The sequence below is a fragment of the Pyxicephalus adspersus genome, chromosome 4, assembly GCF_032062135.1.
Source record: "Pyxicephalus adspersus chromosome 4, UCB_Pads_2.0, whole genome shotgun sequence".
Classification (NCBI taxonomy): Eukaryota; Metazoa; Chordata; class Amphibia; order Anura; family Pyxicephalidae; genus Pyxicephalus; species Pyxicephalus adspersus.
Window position 1 is genome coordinate 143,818,216 of NC_092861.1, and position 22,027 is coordinate 143,840,242.

Sequence of the window (22,027 nt, forward strand, 5' to 3'; positions counted from 1 at the left end):
AGCCTGGGGACGAGGAGGGAAGGGAGCAGGGGAGACAATAGTGTCTGAGCTTCTTCCATGCCAGGATGTTTGTTCTGAAACGTCCCTCGATGGCCTATCGATATATTAATAATGCTCTTTCCCAGATGCTGTTCCGCTATCACTGTACGTTAAAATAATGATTGCTTTTAAACACTTTGCCTCATGGCATCTTAACGGTTTAAAAGATAATCCGTCGCTTTTTTTTACTGGGAAGCAACATGCGGGCATTATATTGGATGACAGAGGAGCATTTTAAAGAGCATTTCAGGGCAACAAGTGAAACCAATCAGCGCGCTTTATATGTTATACAGCAAACACAGCAGCTGGGCTAAAATCATAAAGTTCATTTCATCTTAATCTCAGTTTTTGTATAATACAGTGCGGCTAAAATCCAAGGAGCACCTGACAGGGTCACTAAGAGTGCACTTCCTAATATCTGTCCCTGTGTTTCCTGGAAGGCAAGTTGCAATCTTGGTGACCGGGAGAAAATTTCTAATTCTTTTTCATCCCAAGCTTTCTGTATTGAAGAGCCAGTAGGCAACCTGCAGTGGGAATGATTTGGAAAAAGGGTGGATTTGTTTTTTTTCTGGGTTTGTCTTGCCCTTAGGGATAAAAATGAGCTAAATCTTAATGCATTTTGCTAATCCTTGCGGGCTTAATTGTTCTACCTTTAACTTCAGTTCATTATTGCAAAATAGAGGTTCCCCAACTCAAGCCAAAAATAAGTTCAGGTCAAAACCAAGATCTACATGTAGCTGCTTTTCTCCTGTGGGTGGCATTCAGGAAATGACTTTGGATGACTTTGGATCCATGATGCAGAAACCGAGTCTTCAAATCTGATCTGTATTTGGTCTGCCACCCATCAATAACCAAGGTGACAAGCACAAAAAAAGATCTCGGGGTGCCAGGCTTTCTTAACCATAACCAAAAAAGCTAAAAGTCTCCCCTATTTTTATTCAATATCTTCAGCAGCTTTTTGATTTATAATAATGTCTAGTGTTTAAAACACGGCTAGCTCTTTTATAAAGGACCAATTCACACTACAATTGCATATAACAGGGTGCACCAACGCAGCACAGCATAATGCACTTATATTGTAGAGCACCACAACTTACAGCTTTGAAATTATTAAGAGCACATCTGAATATTATTTATTATTATTATTATTACAATCCGATTTTAAGTATACAGGCAGCCTATACAAAAAGAAAAAGCATTAACACATTCTACAAACACCACCCGTGTGTTACCATAACCCACAAAGAATGAGCTGGCCTCTAAAGAAACTGTAATAGAAGTTTCCTTTTTTTCAATAAAAAACCAAATGAAAGAAAATACAATAGTCAAAGGTATTGTAAATTAAAAAAAAAACATTTTCAGAATGCAAATCAGTTGTCAAAACAGCATAGAAATCAAAAGCAAAATACATTAGCTCTGTCTTGAGTTTATAAAACACAGCAAAGGAATCTTTCATGTTGATTACAAAACGCAGGCAAAATAGACACGTAAAAAAAAAAAGCCTTCCTAAACACTAAACGCTGTCAGCTTATAATACTGCTGTTCAAACAAGAGAAAAATGCATTTCTTGTACAGCTGATTGGCAATACATGCCATTGTGTGCACACACCATTGTCAGTGGTCTTAAACATGATAATAAGCATGTCAGTGTATTCAAATAGGCCAGTGACAGCATATTCTGCCAGCGTGACGTGCTGAGCACAGTCAACTGTCACTGTTCTTTTCATCTGGCAAATACAGCGCTGATGATAAAGCTCATTCCCCTCTAGCTGGAGGACAGAGATTAATTCATCAGATATTATTTACTCTTGCCTCGCTGTTTCCCGTCTAGGGAGCTCAATCTGCTAACAAAAAAAAAACATAAAAACAAAAATAAAATGAAAATAATAATTAGTGCATCATTAGGTTTGTTTTCTATGTTCAAATAATTTTATATCATTGTTGTTTTCATCTTTATTTTGTTTCCTTATTTTCCTCTGTATCAATCGCAGTGCGGCGGTGGTTAACTTTCTAGAAAACGGTTGCCTTTTGACGGCTTATTGACTTGCATAGAGAAACAAGTAATTTGCCAGCCAAGCAAGCCAATCAAAGGAAACTTAATTGCAGTTGTAAGCACTCTTAATGGGTAAGGCAATATTCTTATAGTAGGTATTAAAGCTGGCTTAAAAGCCTACTGTAAATATATATAAAAAACACTTATTTTTCATGGATATGGATTATTATTGTAGCAATAATAGGATAGATACATACATAAAGTAAAAAGATAGAAATATAAATGGAGATAGATAGATAGATAGATAGATAGATAGATAGATAGATATATATATATATATATATATATATATACATACATACATAGATTTTTTGTCTATCTGGTCATATCTAAAAGTATCTACATATGCTATAAAATATGCGTAAAAGCCGTAAAAACTGTAACTGAGTCAAGAAATAAAATCATAAATTATTGGATTATCTATACTACTTATACCTTTACTGTAGAGTTTATTATTTAGTAACTATGTAACTATTTAGCCTTAATAAAGTTAAATTGGATAAAAGAATGTCATCCATCACATTGAGGCTAATATATAATGCAGTCTAACATTCACTGAAACATTCCCTGGTGCAGAATCTGCTAGGTTCATGTATTTTAATGCTAGTAATTAACTTTTCAACAGAGAATCGTTTTAGTGAATATCAGATTCACCGCTTTATACTTATTCAAGCCCTATAAGGACAATGTTATAATGATCCAGTTGTATCCTCACAATTAAATTTTGAGTATTGGGGGGCCTTGTTTAATTAATTTATCCTTTTTCCAAAAAACAGATATCTATTGAAAAAATTATGCCAATGCTTTTTTCAATATAATAATAATATTGAGATAATATTGAGATAATAATAGCATTTCCCTAAAATTTACAATACACATGGCATCATTCCCTATTAAACCATAAGCTTAATCAAGAAGGAACTGCACATCCAATATTGCTTTTATAGACCTTATGGGTATTTATGTTTATATGTATTACATTTACATTTCTTTTATCTATTTTATATTTGAAAGTAAACAATGATTAGTATAAAGCCGAATTCTGTGCAGATATAAAAAAATACAAATGAAAGCAGTTCATTAAATGTATTTTTGCATATATTTGATTTTTCTGGAGCCCTGCTTTAATGATAATAACAACCTTATCTCCTATCTTTCTCTTCACTTTCACTCTTTTTTATTTCTTTTTTTTAGTAATGCTGTTAATTGCAACTACTGAGAAGGAGACAAAGCTTGTCAGCTATGGTGTAAAGAAACAAATTTGCATATACTGTATATGTTTGTTTTTTTATATATATATATTTATATACATGTATTATTTTTGAACATACTTTGCTCCTATATACTTCTCCTTTCCTCATCTCTTCTGTATCATGATGCCTGTAACATATGCCTCCAGATCACAGCCAGGTGTAGGCCGCCTCTCATTGTCATCACCTTGATTCCTCATTAGAGCTGTGGAAATGCTTTAATAGCATTGAAATGAATGCAGGCCATTTGCAGCAATCTTCTGTTCACACCGTTCTCCAAATGAAGGCAGGCATTGCATAATCCAGCCAGCCTGGGCCCCTGACAGGTGGATGATTTATGCTCTCAGTCAGAAGAATGGGGGAGCCTGCAGAGGAGACAGCGGGAGCAAGGTGCTGGCAAGACAGATGCTCTCAGTGGGCTCGCAGAGGCTGGCAGGCTCCCGCTAGCTCAGGTACACTTCACTACTGAAGTCATGTTGCCAAAAGCTGGCACAGCCAGGAAGAATGCTTGCTGCAATAAAACTATGACAGGCTGAAATAATACAAGAAGAGCAAGAGCCATGGCACTTCTAAAGGGCCTTGTTTTTCCTTTGTTTTAAGCAAATTATATAATCTATCAGGGGTGATAATTTATCATATTTTTATTAGTACAAGTTTTCCCAATTCCTGCCTGCAGAATAAATAAAGCATTTATGTAATGATGATGTGCAAAAGATCATAACCCTCCACAAATAGGAGTCATTGCTACTGAATTGGTTGGTTGGTGGGGGCAATTGCTATTTGCAGTATATCATAGTATATTATTCGCTTGGATAAAGTAAGGAATACACAATCATTAGAAAAAATTATATCAAATCTAAAAATAAATGTTTTTTCATTGCATTTGATTGGATGGTAAGGTCAGCATCACCTAATCTCATTTACTAAACCAAGTGAATTATCCATGTATGGGGATGCTATGTGAACAGCCTTCAGTAAATCAAACCTATTCCATCGCTGTATGTAATGCCCTTGGTTAGTCCCTGATACAGGATTGTAAAATGATATAGACCCTTTGTAAAGACTTGTGGACAGGCCTGGAGGGGTTACCTTGTTTAGCAGTTATCAGCATAGAAGAAGAAGAACAGCAGAGATACCTCATACAAACTTTTCATGGCCCTTCTAAGAAAAGCCTTTCTAGCTACAAAAGTTCTGATCAGGTTCAGGAAGTATTAATATATATATATTAATATGGATTTTCTAACGTAGACTTTGCCGAAATGAAGACAACATCACAGTAGCATAACAATGTAGCCCATTCCAAATGGGAAACAAATGGGAAATTCTGCCCTCAGCTGCACTGAACTGATTTCTAAGAAACACACAACATTCCACAATATAGAAATCTATCACATATGAAAATCCTAGCCATGCTGGAGTTAAAAAAAAAACATGATTCCAATTTGAATTGGTTATATATCTGATTTCATAATGATATAATAACTCTTAAACAGGCAAATCCATGCAGCGCTGATACCATTGCAAAGCCTTACCTAGGCACTTTCTGAGCATATTAGATAACCGATAATCATTTTCTTTGGGGAACCTTATTTCATCTCTAAACAGCTACACTGCAGAAACTCAATTCTTGTGCCTAAGCTAAGGATCTTATATCAGCATCCTGGTACTAAAGGAGCCTGGAGAAGTGACCTATTGGGTGGCACTAGGAAAAAAAAAACATTGACTATTGCAGTAATGTGACGCCAAACAAAGGTGCCCACGATAGCCAAACACCTATTATATCACTGACACTGCACAAAACATTCACTGTTTTATTTTGTAAAGAAAGACTGTTATCAGATAATGAGAAAAACAGATAGGTAAGAAACTGGAGAAAGGGATGCAAGGGCCAATTAAGTGGAATAGTTGCATGGTGAATCATTTTAAGCAAAACCAATACCCCAACCACCCAGTTTCTGCTTTTCTTTAGCCCCTGTAAACCTGAGTAGGTGCCTTGCCATATTATCATTTCATTGTCTTGCTGAACTAAGCAAACATTGTGTGGTCAAAATCAGATCCACCAATGCCAAAGTCAATGTCCAACGCCAACATAAATGGAATCATTTTGTGTCTAAAGACAAGAACCATCAAGAAGCTAAATACATAATTAGGATAAAATATGGATATTTGTTGTAGTATTTTCAATTAAATGCTGAAAGATTTATTATTCAGGTTAGAGTGCTTTTGAATTCTGAAGTCTGATGCATTTACCCAAACCTTGCATGAATGGGGCCTATAGGAGAGAAGGTTGGAAACCCAGACCCCACCTTTCATTTAAAGTCGACACCCCCTATATATATATATATATATATATATATATATATATATATATATATATATATATATATATATATATATTACAAAAATATTAATGTCTTTACCAATCAAGAAAAAAGGCACATAAATTCAAGTTGTTAAGAAATGAAATGTCTCCTATCAAAACGTTACTCTCTAGAGAGAAATTAATGCTTTGAAGAAGCCCCTTCTTTCTCACTGTCTGTTTGCTTCATTAGCCAGCTGTGTTTCACATCGTCTCATAATAATTATTTTAATTGCTCTTTGATCGTGGATAAGTGCCGAAAAACAGACGAAATATTTACATTCACGCTGTAAAGTGTTAGGTCTTTAGATCAATATTAAACTGTAAATGGCGTTAATAGAAGCACAGCCCTATTAAATTAAAATGTATATCAAAGCAATTGAGAACACAGACAATTATGAAAACTTACAATGCAGTGCGCCTCACCTGAACTTCATATTTCAAGAAGAGGAGCTGGGACATACAAAGAAGAAAAAGAACATTCAAAAAGATCAGGTTCATGGGAAAAGGTTTATTTGTGGAGGGATCTTGCTGTTAGGATACCCAAGACAAAAAGTTAGGGCAGACTCCACCCACGAGGTTTCCCCTCCTGGGCCGGTTAACTCTTAAAGTGAACAAATCCTTCAGTTATCTCATGATGTAAAACAAGACATGTTTACATGGTGCCATTTGTTTTTTTTAGTTGGGTTCACCTAAAAATATTTAAATGAATACAGTACTTATTCTGCATATCAATAGAATTAAGATTTCAGATTCTTGATACCCAAGATTTATAACATAACACCATCTATGATTAAGTGTCCCCAGAAGATCGAAGCAGGACAGGGTGCCATCCAATTCTTTGATTACATGACAAATGATTCATTTGTTAAGCAAAGAAACAGGTTTCAAATTGAATTAATGCAGTCTCTGGCTTCATTCTCATTTTTCAGGGCTGTGGCAGATGATGTACACATGTCTCTCTATTGATCAGTCTGACCTCTGCATACAGTAATAGCCAAGCAGTACATCAATATGGAGTGTATGAGGGATAATATCTCCTTACAATCTAGATACATAGCTAATCAGATCATCACCTGGCATACAGGAGGCTGGATAGGAACAGATGCTGTGGCATGCTGGGCAGACATTTGCAAAGTGGGCATTATACCATGCTTTCTAAGCTAATATTATGTTTTGAACTGCATTGCTCATATCTGTGCTATGGCTATAATAAAATGCTGTTCCTATAAGCACTGCAGAGCCATGATGGTAATCTTTCCTACTTTCAAGTGAACCTGTCATCAAACAGTCCAAAGTAAACTAAGCCCACGCTGTACAAGTGTACATGTTCTGCAGCCTGTGATGGTAAATGCCACCATTCTGCTGCTCCTTGGCAGGTATTGGACGTGTGTTGAATACCGGCATGTGCTATGGTTCCTCCCACTGGTTCTTATGTGATGTTTGGTTATCAGTGGTGGATTTTAAAGACACTGGCTGGTGTGTAACTGGCCTGTGGAATGTCAATGTTAGCTTGGGAACAAAAAATCTTGATGGGCTGTTGGACTTATGGTGTAGGGTTGGGACTTTTTCTCTTTTTGTTTGGGGAGCTGACAAGTCCAGAACTGGGCCTGCACCTATTTGTGCATTAAAAGCTGCCTTTGAGGGACAGAGGGGCAGTTTAGAGACCTCTGGAAGGTAAGTCACTTTTTAATGCATTGGCTTAGTATACTGTGGACCTTCTTGTAAGGATCGGTTTAACAATAGTGCCGGCAGCAGAACATTATTTTTTGTTTTATAATGACCAACAAAAATAAAACAACATGCTTAGATGATAGGATGAAGGTTATAGTAATCATTACCCCACTCTTGGAGTACCAGCCTAGGTGGCATTTCCAAATATTCAGGTCCAAAGCACTACTACTAGGCTACTCAAAGCTGCGACAGGCAACTGGCTATTTTTGGTGAAAATCGGGAATTAGACCACCAAAGCAAATATATTATGTCCTATAGATAGTACTATCCCCAATAGTGGTTCAACTCGTTTTACAGAAATTTTGTTAAACTAGAATCGCATAGCTTTTTTTCAGCTCTCCGCATTTCACATTCTTTTAGTTTAAAAACAAACCCACATTTTGACTTCATAAAGCTGACCTGAAATTATGAATTCTGCTGTATTTTGTACAAAGAAAATGTGATATTCCTAGCACTGAAATCCTTGATGTCATGGTTTTCCTATTAATTAACTAAAGTACAAGAGACTCAAGTTTATTCCATGTGGCATTTATAATACATGAGCAGTCAGCATCGGAATATAAATTATACGCAGGCAGCTCATCAGTCAGAACACAAGGAGGCGTGGCTTCCAGTTTCATTGAATCTGCACCTTGGGTGAATTATGGCCTTTGGAAGCTGTCATTGTATGTGTATGGATACCCATTAAAAACAAAAATAGGTGCTGTGATACTGGGAGGAAGCTTGCTCTAAATATAAATATATATATATATATATATATATATATAAAAATTATACATTATCTGGGATATTGTTCGACTAGTATATTTTGGAGATTGTTTTATGAACTCTATAACAAATAAAATAAAGTAATTACCCTTTTTATTGCAGTTCATCACAATACACACTGCGTATATAACTTATATATGTTCGAATCTGCTGTATATTTGCATTGGGTTGCCATTCAGAATTGATGGCAATGCACATATACAGCAGGTTACAGCAAAGCAAAGATCTGGAGTGAGCATAAATAAAGGTATAATGTCTATTAACCCATGTTTTCCACCTGTAAAACATATAACAATGCCTCCTAAAACCCTTAAACCACATTTTACTTTTGGCTTCCATTTTTCATTTTTATAAATGAGCCCTAAGCCTTATTGATCAATGCATAGGAGACAATTATTTCAGTTTACACACCACCACCAACCATCTTTCTATGTCTACCAAAACTGTACTAGTAAAATCAATGAAAAAAAAACGGTTTGCCATGGACAACACACGTTTATCTATCGGTAAATGAAGCCTGATGATTATTCAAGAATGTACAGGCTACATGTAATAACTACCAGGAACAACTCTTAACAACAGACCAGGGAGCCCCTTGTCATATTGGAAGGCTATTAATACCCAAGGCTGTATACATGCAGTAAATTTGTACATTTATAATTATTACATTTCTCTGAGCATCCATCGTTATATTGCACAAACCTGCGAACACAAATACACATTGGGCAGAAATAAATGTAGACCCCCTGAAGCACTTTAGAAAATGACCCTTATTTAAATGTACCACAAGGTCTTATTTATATTAAATTCAAGCACTTTGCAACAAATGGTGGTGCCATATTGATATATGGGCTAATGGGTGGCAGAATGCTGGAACAAAGCACTGCTATTTATCTATATGCTCGGGGGGAAAGATGCCACACCAGTCTCGGCCTTCCATCTTTCAGGCCCGTTCCCACCTCCCCTTATCAATTACACTGCTGTCACCGCGGCTTCAGTGAATAAGCAAATATTTCAGCATCTCTACCCAAAGAAGGCCCTCTTCCTAATCCCACGTCCGCAGCATATTAATGGGCGCCGTAATAATAACCTTGCTTTAAATTATAGCATTGCAAGCCTTGCGTGTGGAACCCAAAAGGAGGGTGACAAATGAAGATCCTCAAGGAAGGCTTTCAACTGGGCTCAAATTATTTTTTTCCATCATAAAACATGATTAACTTTTAATGGAATCCTAGTGTAAGCAGGGATATGTATCCACAGAAGCTGCGTCTTCTAATCCTTGGGAAAATTAGTTTCAGTAACATGACCAAGAGGAATGGTCTAGTGCTGTAGAGAAGGCCTTTTCATTTCATGTGTGTTCCTAATTACAGCACAGAAAATCAGGTCTCCTGCCCTTCTATTCCAGTTTGTTTTATGTTAAAGAGGTGGGGCAGATTTCACAGCTAGATATACATCCTTCAGCACATACATTCTTGGGTTTATCTGTTTGTGTGGAGTTCAGCTTTAATATTTGAAAAAAAAAAATCATAATGAAATCTGCCTGCTCTCCTTACGGCTGTATAAACAGGACAAATTTTGTGTACAGTCATCACAGACCGCGATAAACAAGTCTGCTGCAGATTTACGAGGGGCCTTTCTTGGCTTTCCATCAAGTCTTAATTTGTACAGCCTCTTTAAAACACATTAAAAACACATAAAAGGCTTAGCTTTAAGAACAGACGTGTTAAAATGCAATGTGTTATCTCTTGATATTACAGAGCAAGTGCTTTGTTTAATATCTCGCATTAATGAAGGAGCTTCTTAAGAGTATTATTACATGACAGAGCTCAGGAAAAAACACAACGGAGGTCAGTGCGGCTCAACAAACTGGCATGTTAGCTAAAATGATTCTCTTTGAATATAACTAAAGATTTATTTTACACTGCGGGTAGCAGAAAACAATTCCAGCTTGCACATATTCACACTGAAATAAAAATAGTAATATTAAAGAATCACAATAAATCCAGATGCAAATCAAAGTGTACCTGTCATGTACAATTTACAACCAAATGGGCAATTTTGGAAAATCTAAACTAAATCAGTAGAGCTCAATGCTAAAAATGTGGCGACATTGGAAATTGTTTGTTAATATAAAGAGAGGGATTACCTAATGCATTAGGAGTTTTTTTTTTAAACTCTACAGGCTCTATTTATAATGCAGTGAACTTGACTTTCACTGAAACATTCCTTGGTGGAGAACCTTCCAGATCCATGGGTTTCAATAGCAGTAATTGATTCTCTACCAGGGAAGATAGACCCCTGATAGATGTGTTGAATTTTGGTCACATACATCCTAGATATGGTGCATCAAAATAGAAACACATAAAATGCAGCTCTAAATTTACCAGCAGAATTACATTTTGGGAATCCTAATAGAAAAAAAATCAGCCCATTAAGAACATGAAAGAGTATAAGCTGTGTTTGTCCACTATGTCTAGCATAGGTGTTAGCTGCTCATGGATTCAGCCACATGGGAGACCAAATCGATGCTCATGAAAATACAGGAGAGCAGCTCAGCTCCTCTGGGGCCGTAGGGTCTGGTCCTTATTAACAAGAACTATATACTGTATATAAATTGTAAAACCAGATAGCCTGAGTGCCTCTAACAGCATTACCCCCATCCAAAAGAAAAGGAAAAGAAAATGATGGCACTAATTGCAGATTTACTCCCCATCCTTCCGGGTTTCCAATTGTTTATGTCACCTCTCTTGGCTTGCAAATGGATGTATCCTTTTTTTTTCATTTCTAATTTTCTTGGGGATATATGATAAAATATTCTAAATGGGCTATAACTATTCCACTGGAAAAAAAAACACATTCATCAAGTTTTACCAAAAATTAAGAAAATTGTTTCTGAGTACCCAAAGCCAGCAGTTGATTCAGAGAGTGTCTAACAAGTTGCTTTGACTTGTAATATATATTTTTGGACCCCAAAGGTAGTCAGACACTCACTAGATCAGCTTTCTGTAGTTTTATTCTGTATAAATATTAGTGAACATTTTTTATTTTGGCCGTTTGAAAACAGACTCAAGCCATTCTTTGGCAATATGGCCTGTCCGACTCCTCCGGACGACTATCATACAAGTCTGGGTAACGGACTTCCATGGGCAAAAAGATACTTAATAAATGAATGAAACAATTTAAAAACTTATTTGTGGATATACAGACAGAAGAAATAAAGAAATGTGCCATCCCTAAGATCTGCTGCTGTTTGTAGTGGTGCAGTGAAGATATTGAACTGAAATCTATGCCAATGGTCATCACTGAGCCCAAATACATCAATATCATTCTTCCTCATATGTATGTGACTTTTTACTATTTTTTCTAGCAAATGTAATTATAATACATTAAAGCTATCACCAAATGCTAATACATGACTCCAAAAAAATGGAATCATCATTTTAATGAGCTCACTTCCTCCTCAAGGTTTGGTGGTCTTTGGCTGGGTTGTCGTTGGAGGAAACCATCCAACAAATGGCTCCCATCCCTCACAATACACTGTAATGTATATATATATATATTTATATATATTATTTTTGGTCACAGACACTCAGTCCTATAAGGAAAATCGAGAGACAATAAATAAATCTACAGATCAAGCATATGTATGGGCTGCTTTTTCTCCAGCAGCAGGGTATTTGCACAGTAAATCATTTTCATTATGTGAGTTGTACACGTAATCCTCTTAAGGCCTCTGTGCACTTCACCTTCACTTTATTTTACAGACGAGCACCGGAGAGCTAATGAATTCTGAAATGTTTTAGCTCTCAACAGCATTTAACTAGTCAGTATAACTTAATCAATGACTGGGGAAGTGAGGAGGGAGTAGACAATATGCATCTTGTGCCAATGTTATAAGGAGGGTAGAGAGTAACTGGGAGACTATAGATTTATCAAGTTTGTTACATTCAATATAATGAGAGGTGTTATTGATATATTCCAATTCGAAGGGAACTTTTGTTGCAATCAGTGTAAAACCTGAGTTTTTGCATATTGCATTGGGTGTGGCATTGGTTTCCATCAGACGTATTTGGAGATCTCCGATCAGATTTATTGGAATCATTTTTCTGGGAAACTTTTGTTATGGCATGTGTGGCATGTTCATGATGTGTGAGCAGATATTATCGGACTGTAGCAGGTATTTAAAATGTTTATTAATATATTAAATGATATGAAACAAGGAGACAATTTTTGCAAAGCAGGTATGGGTGCATGCCATAAGCCACCCATTCTAACCGAGGTTCCATGGAACACTAAGATTCCTTAGGGGTCTCTTAAGTTTTGGCTTATTGATTTTATAAGTTTCAAGAGGTCCCATCTTGGAAACATCTCTTGGAATCATCTTTCCCTTTGCACTACCTGAACAAGTATAGAGAATATCGTTTAATGTACCTTATGCTGGTATACGTACATAGAAAATAAACAGAATTTAGCAGACCTTTACCCCTAAGGTCATCATTGACATGATCATACACAAAAAAAGTAGGACCAGAGTGACTCTGATTCAGGTCACATGACACAGCGTTAGTAGTGGTATTGGCCAAAAGAGACATGGGGATCTAATGTTTGGGTATAGCTGGTCAATCGATGGTTTTGTAGGGTCAATGATCCTAAACCTCTATAGTAAAGATCACACTTTTATTATCTTTCAATCATTTCAGAACTTTCCATTCTAGAGTATGGATAAACAAAAGTGAGGTCAGTTTCTCCTAAATGTTACCCTCTAAGTTTAGAAAGCCCACCCACACTCAAGCCAAGCCACTCACCTCCATCACACCATACCAGAGAATAGTAAACTTTTTTCAGAGAAGATTTATTCATTCAGTGCAGCTTCCAGCAAGAAGCAGTGTTATTTTTGTCTGTCCAAACCAGAGTATTTCACATAGCACATCTCTATTTTTTTCCCTTAAATAGATTTGAACTGTCAATTTGGAGGCCCGCTGAGCCACCAGCATGTACAGAATACTGTGACCAACATGGAGTTTGAAGCAGCAAATTTTATTACAGGCTGGTAATTGAATTGAACAGGTTTACATTTGAATAGATTTGCAGCACAGCGATCGCTGACGCAGGGGCTGGGACGACTGTCTGTGATATAAAAGGTGTTTTGGAAGCTTTCAGAAATTTCTTCCAGCTCGATGCAGGTTAACGTTCAGCTGGGATAACACGTTTATATTGGAGAAAGAAGAAAACAGCAACTTGATGTCATTCTGAATGCAGCTGATTCAGCAAAGCTTTCAAAGTGCACTCTTTTTTTTATTTTAGCTTGCAGACAGTTATTATATATGCATGGCTTGTTATTATATATATAGACTCAACTGTCTTCTCTGAGTAAATATAGTAGGGTGAGTTTATGAGTTCTGTTGTATTTAAACACATTCAAAATGTTGAATGATCTCACAAATATCTGAGATGCCAAAAATATCTAGCAACAACCTTATATCTGGAGAGCACGTATACCTCTGCAATGGTTCAATCGTACTTTCAAGAACAGTAGGTTTCTGCTTTGTTGTCCAATGGGGTTGAGCCTGGCATTTTCGGCAAAATGTTTAATCCAAATTTGTTTCATATTTTGATGCAGTTTGTTTAGAGAGCAACGGTTTATTTTTTAGCAAAATCTTGTGATCCTTGAGTCATGCTGCTCACATGTTGACATAAAGCCATATCATTGACGACTACTTGCACCTAGAAAAAGATATTAGTTTCCCATGTTGGGGCATTTTGCCAAATACCCACCATCTTTGAATATGAATGCTGTTCTCTCCTTCATGATCCAATGACTATAATACTTTGACTATAATACAGTTGGAAAAATGCCAAATTTCTTGTTATCCATTGCTAATACTTTTCTCATCCACTGCTCATCCCTGGTAAGTGGCATGGAAGGAACTCAAGCTAATGGGACAGACACCTAACATTTGTAGAAGGTAGACAGCAATAGCAACCCCTGTATTGTATATAATAATTAAACAATTTGAGATGGAGTGCTGGATCCTGATACAAATGGAAGATGTTTTTGCATAGCTGAGCTATGGGAGTGTTGGACACAGAGACCACTGCCTACACAGAAGTCCTTCCCTGCACCATGGTGGCAAGAGGTAGTCCTCTCTAATTTGTAGGTGACTGCTTTCCTTAAAAAACAAAGTGCACGACTCAATTGATCTTTTCTTTTGAAGCATCCAATATATATTTACCTGATTTAAACTGGGACATCAATCAGGTCTTTGCTCATCTCCATATCTAACTGCTAGAATGAAGCAATTTTTATCCCTACCCCTTCCTTTCCTTTCAGGATATAAAAGCTTAACTCAAGGCCTACTGTTGGACATAAAGAAGTCAACTTTCTAAAGATTCAAATTTAACTTTTTTGTTTCTAAATGATCATAAGTGGAGCATGATATCCTCACCAAGGCGCTATCATTTCAGATTCTCAACACTGAAGATTTTGCTTTCGCAGAAGCCATGCCCCGCGTTACCCCCTCCTCCAATTCTTTTCTTTAATCCGCTTCTCATTTTATTCCCTTTTACTCGTTAACGCAGGTCTTTTAAACTAGGAGATTGAGGCAATATTAAATCCATTTATTTTGCATTTTTATGATGCTGTGTGGAGTTTAGTGTTGTATTAGTTTTGGCTCCTAAACAAGGGAGGGAAAACTACACGTTCCATTGTCTCCATCAATAACCTTTCACATCTCTATTGCAGCAAACCGCATTGTTTCGGAGCTTAAAGCAAGTAAAATAAGTACCTGGCACATCAGACAATTCTGAGACTTTATTCGCTATATTACCAGCTGTGCCTTCATCACTTCACATCCAATGCCACATCTTTTTTTTTTTTCCATTTGGCAGACATCCTTGGTAAAAGTGCCCGCTATATTGCCTGCAAAGCAGCTGTACAAAATAAGGGGACTTCTAGATGGTTATAATCTAATATGTCTATTATGTTTGTAAGAATTTAATATCCTGATTTTGTCATCAATCTGTTGTCTTTTTGTTTTGTTGGATTATTTATTCCACGTAAGTTTGGGAGGTTGTATAATTTATGGTTGAATTGGCGTTGGTTTTCTCAAGGAATTGGGGGTTGAACTATATGTTGCTCATCCCATTCATTCTTTACTCTCTTGGTCTTCTCTATACAGCAAAGTGAGTTTTTGCTTGTTTTAGTTTGTTTTTTAATCAGAATGAATAATGTTTTTGCCTTTCTCTGGATCAACTGTGTATGTATGGCTTTATCTGGGATGTATTGGTTCGTAGTATGTTTATTTCCCTAGTGGTTGAACTTGATAGATTTATGTCTTTTTTTCAACCTAACTAAATAATATATAGAACAAATTATTAAAAATGAATATTGCCTGTCCGTTTGTGCATGGCTAGTATAACTGCACAGAGTCATTGAGAGCTCCCTCTAGTGGCTGAACTACGATCCATCATAATACAATTACAAAGATATGGAAGTATGGTTGGAAGGATTCTGAAGGACAGTATATAACCCATGATCAATGGTTCATGATTTGCCTGTACACTTACATAAATGCAAGGTAATACCTACTATAGTGGTGGAAGCTGAGCACTCGGGGGGGGGGGGGGGGTAAGCTGCACGGTTGTGTCTTAGCTTAGTCTGAAGCTTTAATCAGATTGTGCAAGCAGTTTTGTGCTTTTCTCTAAATGATATAATTATTTCTAAGGTAGGGTAATGAGTACATTGTACCCCTGTATTCATTTCCCAGGTGGAGAGGACAGATATCTGGCGACCATCTTATTAAAGGGGGTTCCAGATTCAAAACAAGCTCCTGTGTGCAACTTCCTACAGCACATGCATTTGCTTTTTCCTGAAACCGCTCTGGGGGTCCTACCTGTGGCCAGTAGGCACCCAGGAGTAGTAAATGAAGCATTTTTTCTTTACTTCTACTCCTACTTTTACTTCTTACTTCTACTCTGAAAATAGCCCTAGGCTATCAGGACATTGTAGAACTTGTGATTCTACAAGAGATACATTGTAAAAAGCAACAGCAACCAGTCAACCAGTAAGCAGTGCCAAATATTCCTTGTGTATCATTCTGCTTGCAGTTTTCCTGACCCATCTTTCAGACATCTCTGAGTATCCTCCAGTTCCTTCTTATCCTTCTTTACTACCAATAATCCTGTGTGTGTCAGTTCTCCGGCCACAATCTGTCTCTGTCAGTCTTGCTGACATACTCTGCCATTGTCTGTGCCTGACACTATTGGATTTCCCTGACCATCCCTAGTCTCTCAGCAGCGACTTAGCTCCAATTAAAAAGCAGCTGTTCCGACTGTGTCTGTGTGACAGCCATAAAACTGGAGAAACATGTTTAATACAAGCCAATCAAATAAACAGATTCTCATCCAGTGGAAAAAGCCATAAAACCAGAGAGCTCGTTCTAGGAGGAAATTCATTTGTGGATTTTTTTTACCTTTTAAATTGTCATCTTGTATTAAAAATGAAAACATGCCTGATTTGTTTTAGTTATGCAACTTGAATAAATGTGGATATATTAGATAAATAGAAAGATATTATATGAGCGAGGTGATAGGTTGATAGATATGAAAGATATAGTAATAACTAAATATGAGATGAATGGAAAGATAGATTGGGTACAGTAATTACATAGAATAGAATAATAGATAAGACGATAGATAGATAGATAGATAGATAGATAGATAGATAGATAGATAGATAGTTTGTGTGGAGGGGATACAGTTACTCTCTCACTCTCACACCTGCAGTAAAAAACTTTGTGGTTGGGAGCTCTCAGATGCACAGCAAACTTCTGCATGAGCAGCAATCTATAACATAGTCAACCATTTTTTGCATGGGGCTGGGGCTCTGGTCATGGCATGAATCTTCAAACAGCAATTGCATGGCCAAAAGCAACTTGGAACTTTGCGGAACCGTGCCACGATCTGGTGCAGCCAAGTGCAGGCTCATGCAAAAAAAATGGTTAAACTTGGTTTATATGAATGGGCGAGGTTGGGACAAAGGTGGAGTGGAGATTTCATAATTTCATAACTGACTACTAGTCCTCAACACAATATTATAACACGGAATAATAAAAACCTTGCCTGTATTTACAGAAACTCTACATTTTGTTCAGAGACAATTTAGGAAATAAAGGAACATACCTTCTTTCAGCATCCCGACTTTTAAACACTTCATGAAGCGGCAAGCTTGGCACGACTTGCGTCTGCGCTTTGTGATTTCACATTCGTTAGTGGCCGGGCAGCTGTATTCTATGTTTCCTAGTTTGTAGAGAAAAGTCAGAGCAAGTTAGACTCAACACGTCAAACAACACTGGAAATTACAGAATGGTAATTAAATTAGTGGTACTCATAAATATGGTCAGTAAATATAATATAATAATCTGGGGGACACGTGCTGAACAAGTATGTATGTTGTCAATGTTGTCCATGAGTGGCTTCAGTACATTCTCAGTCATTTATTAGGAAGAGATAAAATAATGCAAAACATTTATGAATTATTCTGATATTTGCACCTTAATATTGAATATAATAAACTTTTTCTAGATTTGGAAACCTTTTGAACTTTTTAATGTGTTTATGTCTAGGCATTCTAACATTTTTTCCAATTCTTGCAACAGCTTTTAATGTAATAATCATTCTGCTGATTTTAAATTGTGAGTAGTTGTTAGTTGGATAGATGTATCCACGTTTTTTTTAAATGCTTTAACAATCTCTACATGTGTTCCTGATTTTTCTACTCTTTTTAAAATGTTTGAATAACCTTTAGGTGTATTAACTTCCATGCAGTAATGACACACTTGTGTTCTTTTCTCTCTTTTTGAAAGTCATTGTTTCGGTGACCAGGCTATTGCAGTCTATTCTCTGAAGCCTGTGCAAGACAGCTGGTGTCCTCCTTGGATAATACATGGAGCAGGCTTGCTGGGGGCGTAGGTCAAGCTGTTGGTCCAGACGTCTTGCAACAAAACAGCATCCTATCCACGTTTGCATACTCCTTGCCTACGTCCTTCTCTACAGCCGAATTAATGGTTAAAAGTTGCAAGTTAAAAGGTTAATAAAGCCACAACTGTGATTTATGATAACGTGGACATCTTGTTGGTTGGGAATGAGGTGGTGAGTAATGCAGAGCTCATTTACAAGGGGAAGAGAAAGTCTATTTTGCAAGGCCTTGTCTTCCTTGAATTCAACTCTCCTTAGTTTTGTAACCCTTCCCCCCTCATGATTAAGTGCATTAGTATCTTAATGAAAATGCATTTTGTTTATTGGTCTCTCGGGAAAGGGGAGGTCAGCTCAGCAAATGCATAAATTGTCAAGAGAGACAGTCGGAGCATAATTGCAATCTTACATCTCCTTGTTTGCAGCTCCCAGGGTCCATCAGTGGCCCCCCGGAAAACATGTGCCCATTTTAGTAATTAGCATAGAGTCTGCCGGGGACCTGAGCATTGATGAAATATTTCAGAGTTAATCACACTTTGTAAACACTGATTCATATTGACTTCCTTTCTGCGGACTGATGGCTCCTCATTAAATATCACATTAGCGGATTGCAGAACTGCATCGAGAGTCAAATGCTCAGCTAGTGCTAATTCGACGGGAAGAGACGGAGACGTGCGTTTCTTGAAAATGTGTTAAGTGGCCATGATAAAGAAGTCTGTCAACAGTGAAGCATTAAAGATAAGGCTGCCACAATTTCCTATATATTGGAAATCTGTTGTGGGAGGCTGTGTAAAGGCTGTAGGATCAGAAGATTGGTCTGACGGAACACAAATTTGAAGCTTGGATCTTTTTTCTGATACTCAATTAAGTTAAGCGCGTCCACCTTGGGTATTTACTCTAGTCTTCCTTATCTAAGATTTTGGTGGGACCTTAACATAATTTTTGTGGTCAGCCGTACTTTCTGCTCAACTGAAATTTCAACTAAGAATTCCATAAAACATTGGTCAATGCATTAAATGCTACTCAATGACTAGACAATCAGAAAAAGATGGAAACCTTTTGTGAACTGCCATGGTAAACTTTCATTTGATCCTTTTGGTTCATTGAAAGTGATCCTGCCAAAGTCACAGTTTTCTATTCCCTATCTCTGCTGCATCAAAATATCAAGCAGTGTTATCAGCCCGGCCCAGTTCATCTCTGTGGACAACATAAAATGGTCGCCTATCTTGCATTGAGGGAGGTGGCTTTTATAATTGAAATCGGAAAGGCAATGTTAGCTGACAATCCTGCTGCTCTATACATGTAGTGCAGTAAGGGTAAATTTGCACTTGTGGACTGGAAATCCACATGTTTGTCAGGCCAAAAAACTGCAATGTTTTAGACAGGTAACCTCGCTGTTTTTTGCCATCGCTTTTAAATGGAGTTACCAACTAGATACCATTGGAAACCTTGTGGCTTGGAGCATGTTGTACGTTGTTACCCATGGTCAACCATGCCACTCTTCAATTGTTATGTGAGTACTGGGCTATTAGGATGAATGGCTTTGTTACATATAGCAGATGGAAGGAGGTTAACCATCAGTATAAACCTAACCCATGTGTTGTCACTGTAACGTGGGCAGGTTTACCAGAACATGAAAAACATCCTAAAATAATAAATGGAAGCAGCTCCCATAGTTAAGGACTTATATGCCCATAAATATGACAGTGTTAACTGATGTCTGTACCCCACTGGAAATGAGGGGGTGCTTTTTCAAGAGTCAATTTGCCTGGATAAAACAAAAAAAAATGCTTGATATAACTGAGCTGCTTCTAAAACTTCTTTCTCCTCAATCTCAGAAAAAAAGATTTTTGATAACTTGAGCTGCAATATTCAGAATATCCAGCATAAAGCTCTATTGGAGCCAATTTTGGAGACGCGTAAGACAAAAAAAACTCTACCTGACAGCTCAACCTCCCAAGAGGAGCATCAGGGCAGCTGAATATCTCAACAATGCAACGTGGGCAGTCTGCTGTTCTCAAGCTGTTGTGGAAATACAAATTCCAGCATCCTCTGTCAGCTGCAGGGGATTGTGGGAATCACAGTTCTTAAACAGCTGTAGGGTCACAGGTTACCCCATACGTCTCTGCTGGCCTGGGGCCATCGTCCATTCACTATCATCATCATTATAGGTGGGAATGGGTTTAAAAGAATCATCGTTGTATCAAAATCTGCTCTTGTGACACAAGGAAAAAAAAAAAAGTTGGCCATTCGTGCATCCAGATGAGGTTGGGTAAGGACAGATGGTTAACTGGGCACATAGTATGAGTTTGTTTTATGCCTGTTTCCCTCCATGATTGCAGATGTATTTGTGCTTTGAAGTGAACAAAACCAACATGGTAGTAGGGATGTCTATGCTGGGCATGACAAAAAGGATAAAACATTCAAAATAACCCTTGGCCGGTCCCCAAACAAAGCAAAACAATCCCAGGCATTTTTTTTAATGAGTTAAAATGGTAATAATAACACTCGTGCACAATTAGACGGTGTAATTTGCTCACATACTTGTTAATGGAATCTTGCAGATCTGTGGCTTACAGGGGCTAGCCAGCCCTCCCTTGTCAAGTGCCAGAAGATAATTTGTCTGTCCCTAGTAGAAACCTAATGTGGTTTTGCAGCTGGCAGAGCAATGCCGGGTGATGTCTACTAGCAAAATGTTTCAGAATAAAAATCTGGACATTTGATCATTCACAGCATATGCCATTAGTATCTACATTTAAAGTCACTTAAAAGGTTGTACCGCTGTTTTAAAAATAGCATATATGCCTCATCACCATCTGTACCTTGTAGGATTCAGAGTCATCCATTTTTTTCAGAATTGGAAAAATAAAATTATTTTATTTGTAGATTTAGTTCTTAAATGATTACATAGAACGTTAAACTCTGAGCCGATCAAAAAATGGCCAGTTAATTTTCTTTTTTTAGTTTGTATTCCTTTGTATTTGTTACATTTGTCCCTATAGCACCCTCCAGTTCATGCTGCATATTGGTTGTGCTGGTCTTTTTTCTCACATGCCAAGGACGGTTTTTGGGGAGCCAATTAACCTAATTGCATGTTTATAAAGGTATGGGGGAGTGCCTGAAAGAAACCCATGTGAACATTGAGAGACCATGGGAACTCCTTGTCCTGGCCAGGGCTCCAAACTTGCATGGGCAAGAGTGACTGCTACTGAACTGTCCATGCTGCCCTGATGATTTTTAATAATAATAATAATAATAATTATTATTATTATTATTATTATTATTATTATTAATAATAATAATAATAATAATAATAATAATAATAATAATATAAATAATATTAATAGTAAATGGCCAGCTAAGACATTTTTTTCTATTGGATAAAATTTAAAAGGGTTATATCCATTTTACAGCTTTAGGGCACCTTTAGAGAGATTTTTACTTCCTGACTCCAATTACAAAACAGGAAACTAAAGAGAACTCAGCAACACAGAAAAAATATAGATTTTACCATCATCATATTTTTTACTGTTGTCTGTGTTCCTGTTGAAGATTTTTCCCTAGTTCCCATCTGATGAAATTGTTTTAGCAGGACAATAAGGGAGGGGGAATCTTTCTAATTGAGCCCTGAATACAAAAAAAAAAAATAAACCCAATGAAAGCTATAATCAGTTTCAAACTTATTCTTTAAAACAGTGCTTTCCAAGTATATTCTCAAATGCCCCAAATTATATAAATCTAAAAATAATAATTTTACAAATGATTTGCGGATAACTAGAGAAATAGGTAAATGGCATTGTTACGATGCTAATAATGCTACTTGTGTATGTCGGAGGTTACTAAAAGAACTAG

The 22,027-nt window shown here is 37.0% G+C and overlaps 1 protein-coding gene across 5 annotated transcripts in view; it reads right to left on the reverse strand.

The window, feature by feature from the left end:
* ESRRG (estrogen related receptor gamma) overlaps window positions 1–22,027 on the reverse strand; it is a 371,154-nt gene that overhangs the window by 78,854 nt on the left and 270,273 nt on the right. For all 5 annotated transcript variants that reach the window (XM_072409871.1, XM_072409873.1, XM_072409868.1 and 2 more), the window contains one exon: window positions 17,384–17,500. In XM_072409871.1, the coding sequence (XP_072265972.1) occupies window positions 17,384–17,500 (117 nt within the window). The remainder of the gene's footprint in view (window positions 1–17,383; window positions 17,501–22,027) is intronic.